At 42.9% G+C, this 6,135-nt stretch overlaps 2 protein-coding genes across 2 annotated transcripts in view; one reads left to right on the top strand and one right to left on the bottom strand.

Annotated features, from left to right (window-relative positions):
- The window catches only part of slc30a4 (solute carrier family 30 member 4), a gene marked incomplete in the record, with an annotated part of 9,966 nt that extends 6,321 nt beyond the window's left edge, over positions 1-3,645 (bottom strand). The window contains 2 exon segments of the mRNA XM_014029148.1: positions 2,778-3,253; positions 3,503-3,645. Coding sequence (XP_013884602.1) covers positions 2,778-3,177 — 400 coding nt within the window.
- An 886-nt stretch (positions 3,646-4,531) lies between these two features.
- The window catches only part of bloc1s6 (biogenesis of lysosomal organelles complex-1, subunit 6, pallidin), a 4,189-nt gene continuing 2,585 nt past the window's right edge, over positions 4,532-6,135 (top strand). The window contains exons 1-4 of the mRNA XM_014029152.1: positions 4,532-5,076; positions 5,160-5,307; positions 5,403-5,490; positions 5,573-5,659. Coding sequence (XP_013884606.1) covers positions 5,022-5,076; positions 5,160-5,307; positions 5,403-5,490; positions 5,573-5,659 — 378 coding nt within the window. The 5' untranslated portion in view covers positions 4,532-5,021. The remainder of the gene's footprint in view (positions 5,077-5,159; positions 5,308-5,402; positions 5,491-5,572; positions 5,660-6,135) is intronic.

The following is a 6,135-nucleotide window of genomic DNA, read 5'->3' on the forward strand; positions in this document are numbered from 1 at the left end:
AAAAACGATTAATCGATTATTAAATTAGTCATCGATTATTTTAATAATTGATTCATCGTGGCAGCCCTACTCTGGATGTATTTTTACAAGAGGACAGATTTGACTACAAACAGCACTGACATGTAGCTACAGTACAGTCATAAGCTACAATGACAAGCAATGGTGCACTGATTCACACGAGTGTTGTRTTTTGTTGCCCATTGTGTACTGTTGTTTGAGGTGCTCATACATTGTGTCAAAGYTGASTTGTTTGAAGGCAGMGTTTGCTTTTGTYCCATATTTTAAATGTTTTGACACAGTTGTTTCTTTTTGCAAACAAAATGTGTCGTTGTGACCAGTGTGTCACTGTTTAGGCCTCCGACTTAACTGTTTTTAAAATGTGTTTTTGAGTTGATGGCTGCGTCACACCAGTCAATGGAAACTGTAAATTAACAGGATCTTAATCCAATCGAGTCTGAAAGATAAACCTGACATTTAGCAGATAAAAGCAACATTTTATCACAACTTTCTGCTCTTCTTAAACTGTGAGACAGCCTCCATCTTTAACTCTTGATCTGTTTAAAGATTAAAGAAAACTAGAGAAATTACATTGTTTACAAAAACACAGCTGAAAGAAGTGCTGACGCAGCACAATGCTAGCTACATGCTAACAAAACACTACATATAAGCTAAGCAGCAGAAAGGATAACTACAAGCAGCATTAGCCTAGCTGAACGTAGCTGCAGAGTATGACTGAGTGAAAAACGTAGCAGGAAGTGTTTCAGATCAGCTGATTGATAATTATTGATTAGTGTTTTGATTGATCTGTTTAAAACAAGGATCTGATTGATCAGTTAAGAGCAGCTAATGGCTAAATGTGCCAGAATGGCAGCCGAAAGCAGCAAAAGTTCACTGGAAGCTAAATAACAAAGCAGTAGTTAAAAACAAGAAAAAACTAGCTAAAGATTAAAGGTTGCAGAAAAGCAGCTAAAAGTATCCTAATGTAAGAAACAGCAGCTGAAACTGAAGAAATCTTAAAAGGTTTTTAGTAAATATTTAATTTAAACACTAGACAAGCTACAAAAGTAAAAGTCCTAGCAGCTAAGCAGCTGAAAAAACAAAGCAGGAGTTTGTCTGTAGAAACAAAAGAAGTGAAGAGCGTGACGCTGACTCAGCGCTTAGATCAGCTCTTTCTTCAGTGGATCGTTGAGGATCCACGAGTCTGAACACATGTTTAACCTGTTAGCTTCCTGTGAGCTTCCTGTTAGCTTCCTGTGAGCTTCCTGTGAGCAGCTGTCACTGTTTAACCAGCTCAAATTAAATATTTGAGGAGCACGAGGCTCAACAGCTCAGCTGACTGCAGTAAAACCAGCAGGATAACGAGACGTGTTTCCATCAACACCACAAAATGAGAACGTGGAGCAAACTTTAACATATCGTAAAAAAAGAGAGAAAATATAAACGTCGATTAGTTTCTATCTACTGGTTTGGAGTGAATGAACCAGTCTACACACAGTGCTGTTGTCAGACGGCTGTAGAAACCAGCAGGAACACGTCTCAGGATGATGGACAGGAGTCTTCAGGAATGTGTTGCTGTCACTTATTGTTGTCGTATCAACTATTGGTGAGGTTGTGTTGTCCTGAGACGTGAAGAAATGGATCAGTACAGATATTTAACATTTATTTTATCAACTTGTCTTCTGAAGATGCTCTGTGTTGAAGGATCAGTGGATCTGTGTTCGACTACTCCACCTAGGCTGAGAAACTTGCTGTTTCAGCAACATTTCATTTAAAAACTGGACTTTAGACGTTAAACAAATGTTCAGAATTAATTTCAGGATTAAGAGCATGGACATTTCTGTTTTTTGTATCGATAAAATATCAAACCTTCAGACTAATTATCAAAGCAAACCGGTGAGTTTCTGTACCAGTGCACACAGTCACAACTTAAATGTTTCCCTTTTTGTGCGTTAACTCTTCTTCAGTGTTGTATAAAGTACCTCAAAGTGATACTTGAGTAAAAGAACAAGTATCTTATCATAAAAATACTTTGGTAAAAGTTAAAGTCTTBTCTAAAAATATTACTTGAGTAAAAGTCTTAAAGTATCTGATATTTTTTGTACTTAAGTATCAAAAGTAAATTTCTGACACAAAATCTACTTAAGTATTAAAAGTAAAGGAATGTGTAAAAGTGAGCAGTTAGATTTTCCAAAATGACATTTATTGGGAGGTGACTTCTCCAAAAACTATATTTTCTAACAGCGTGCAGCTGTGATGGGTTGTGTACAAGCTAATAGTGTGTCAGAATGGTATATATTTATACTTCTCATCCAAACACAATTAAATTCACTCTATAGGAGACACAGTTTATCAGGAGAGGATTTTATTAAGTATTAATAACTACTAATAAAGAGTAACGACTTTCTACTTCTTACCTTTTTTTAAAAAGTACATATAATTCTGTAAAAATGTGAGTAAAAGCAAAAAGTACGCTGAAAAATATTTACTCAAGTAAAGTACAGATGACCAAAATTTCTACAGTAACAAAGTATTTGTACTTAGTTACTTTACAGCTCTGCTCTTCCTCTAAACCTTTCTGTCAAACTGAGGAGGTCTTCTTGAGTTTGACTGTTTCCATCAGTCTTTTCTGACGTGCTGATGGAAACACTGCTGCAGGTGTCRTGAGGACGTGTCAGGATCAGGTGTGAGCTGCAGACAGGTGTGTGTGCACCAACATCCAGGTATTACTTCAGAGTAAAGCCTGAAGCTCACAGGTGACAGCAGCAGCAGAAACTCACCTATGACTTCACCTGTCATGAACAGGAAGTAGAGCAGAGCAGCGATGACCAGCCTCTTCATCACCCTGCGGTGCCTCATCCTCTCCCTCCTCCGGATGCAGGTCTCACACGGGTCCATGTTGGTACCGGGCAGACCGGCGGTCGGGTCCAGCAGGGAGTCGTCGTCGTCCTCCTCTGCGGACACCAGCACCGTGTTGACCGGCGCTCCGTTGGACGGAGCCCCGGCCGAGTAGTCCGACATGTCCCCGGAGACCACCACCTTCAGCTGGTTGAACTTCGGGCCGTCGTCGTCCTCCAGCTCGGCGGAGAGGTCGAAGGGCGCCGTGTCGCTCAGGTCCCAGTCGGTCCGGTCCCTCCTGAAGGCGGACCGAACCTTTCCGAACAGCTTCCCGCCTGACATGGTAGCTTGTTTCCGCCCAGGAGCTCCGTGTGGAGAAGCCCTCAGGTGATCATTGAGGCCAGGCAGCGTGGTGACGCTGACAGACAGGAAGTGATAAAAACACACAGCGTTCAGATCAGCACTTTCAGAACCGGCTCACGGGTCTGGTCCAGGTTCGGACTCGACGAGAAGGAGAAACTTTGAGTCCAACACTGATCAAAACAAACCTTTTGGCTAATCAGTAACATGTTAGCTAGCAGCAGCGAGCCGGGCTTCTCCGTCACTTTCAGACTAACTTCCTGCTTTTAGCGCCGTCATTTATTCAAAGACATAAAACCAAACTCACCCACAGGTTTATCTTCTTATTCCGCTGTCAGACTGACGGATGTCATGCTCAAACCCGAGGAGGAAACACAGAAACAACAGGAGCGTCCGTCCCGGACTGCTACTAAAGATCACCGGGCACGAAGGGCGGAAGTTGTAGATCAGACAGGAGGCGCGCCCCCTGCCGGCCGGAAGTAGTATGACGTTCAGGTCAACAACAACAACGAAACTGGCTTTGTTCAAGGCCAGCTCTCATCTCATCTGTCTGTTTTATGTTCAGATGCTTCTTTTATACGGAGCCAGGCAAAGGTCAGCAGGTTGTAAACAGAGTGCATGGTTTATAATCCGTGTGCACAGATTGTAAACAAAGCACATGGTTTATAATCCGTGTGCACAGATTGTAAACAAAGCACATGGTTTATAATCCGTGTGCACAGATTGTAAATTGCACAGATTTCCACCGGCTGATTGTTTTTCACACACTGATCCTCGCTCGGCTCCGTAATTTAAAAATGTTTTGTTGTAGTTTTTGTTTGATGATGTGTGAAGAGTGGGCGGGGCTTACAATCCCTTATAAACAAAAAATGTCAAATAAATAAATTGTGTTATTATGATTTACAATCTTTGTACAAACGCTATTGTCAAAATTTATCCGTGCAAAAACATAAATATTATTTATAAACATAAATGTCATAAAATACAGAGGTGATGTTGAAAGTACAAATTTTGCAGTAATTAAACTTATATTAAGATAAAAAGTGATAAAAATATTTTTCATTACGTTTTTTCCCCTCGAATATAATATAGAGCTTTACAGCATTTTTCTTTTTCAACGAAACATTGCAGAAAAATAATGAGTTCTGAGTTTCAGTTGAGCTTTTTGTTTTTCTGTAAGATAATTTTACAAAAACAACGAATTCTTCAGAATGTATAAAGAACATCATCTTTTATTAAACGTAAAACAAATTCTCTCACAAGACAGAAAATCTCCAGTGTTGACAAGAGGCGGCGATGACGTAATCACGTGACAACCCACGGATCACATGACGCTGCATCACGCGCTACAACAGGAAGAAAATAACCTGTCGGCTGATTTCCTGTCGTCGTTTTCAGGTGAACGATCGGAGCTGCAGCTGGTGTTCAGCAGGTGGATGATCAGGTTAACAGACTGTAGAGCTGCGGGATCATTCACAGCTGAAATCTGTCGGGGAGTAGCTCAGGAAGCTAACAGCTAACCTGACTGCAGCTTTAAGAGAAGCTAACCGCTAACCTGACTGCATCTATAGCAGAAGCTAACAGCTAACCTACCTGCAGCTACAGGCTAAGCTAACAGCTAACCTACATGCAGCTACAGAAGAAGCTAACAGCTAACCTGACTGCAGCTACAGGATAAGCTAACAGTTAACCTACCTGCAGCTACAGAAGAAGCTAACAGCTAACCTACCTGCAGCTACAGAAGAAGCTAAAAGCTAACCTACCTGCAGCTACAGGCTAAGCTAACAGCTAACCTGAGTGGGACAAGCACTCTGGGTCTCCTTCAGATGGAGGTAGAGGAGATGGAAGATGAAGGACCTTCGTCTCAGAACCAAACCTCAGGTTTGTGTCTGCTTCAGGTCTGTGGGTCAGGTTCTGGTTCTGGTTCCAGCTCCTGATGACTTTATTATTTATTTATCTGACAGATGTGCAGCAGCAGCAGTTTCTGCAGAACTCTGCCTCTGATCAGAACCTGTGTGTGGATAAAAAGTCTGTGGACAAACTGACTGAAGGATTCCTGTCTCACTACCTGCCGGACCTGCAGAACTCCAAACGGGCCCTTCAGGAGCTGACGTGAGTTTTTGGTTCCTCAGGTTCTGTCTCCAGCTGTCGTGTTGGTAAAGTTTACTTTGTTTGTTTATTTGTTTGTTTGTTTTTGTCCTGATCAGACAGAACCAGCTGATCCTGTTGGACACTCTGGATCAGGAGGTCACCAAGTTCAGAGAATCTAACGCCATTCTGGACCTGAACTCTCTGGTTTGTTCCAACTAATCTGATGTAGGTTCTGCTGCAGCGAGCCGGAACCAGAACCAGAACTCACCGGGTCTGTTCTGCTCAGTTCACAGAAGCCAAAGTTTATCACAACAAGCTGGTGACCATCAGGAAGGAGATGATTCTGCTCCACGAGAAGACCACCAAACTAAAGGTAGGAGGGAAACCCGCCGGGACGGAACCAGAACCATCCAGACCTGATCCAGAACCATCTGACCTGATACAGAACCATCTGACCTGATACAGAACCATCCTGACCTGATCCAGAACCATCTGACCTGATCCGGAACCATCTGACCTGATCCGGAACCATCTGACCTGATCCGGAACCACTCTGACCTGATCCAGAACCACTCTGACCTGATCCAGAACCATCTGACCTGATCCAGAACCACCTGACCTGATCCAGAACCATCCTGACCTGATCCAGAACCATCCTGACCTGATCCAGAACCATCTGACCTGATCCAGAACCATCCTGACCTGATCCAGAGCCACTCTGACCTGATCCAGAACCACTCTGACCTGATCCAGAACCATCTGACCTGATCCAGAGCCACTCTGACCTGATCCAGAGCCACTCTGACCTGATCCAGAGCCACTCTGACCTGATCCAGAGCCACTCTGACC

This window comes from Austrofundulus limnaeus, unplaced genomic scaffold (assembly GCF_001266775.1).
Source record: "Austrofundulus limnaeus strain Quisiro unplaced genomic scaffold, Austrofundulus_limnaeus-1.0 Scaffold860, whole genome shotgun sequence".
NCBI lineage: Eukaryota > Metazoa > Chordata > Actinopteri > Cyprinodontiformes > Rivulidae > Austrofundulus > Austrofundulus limnaeus.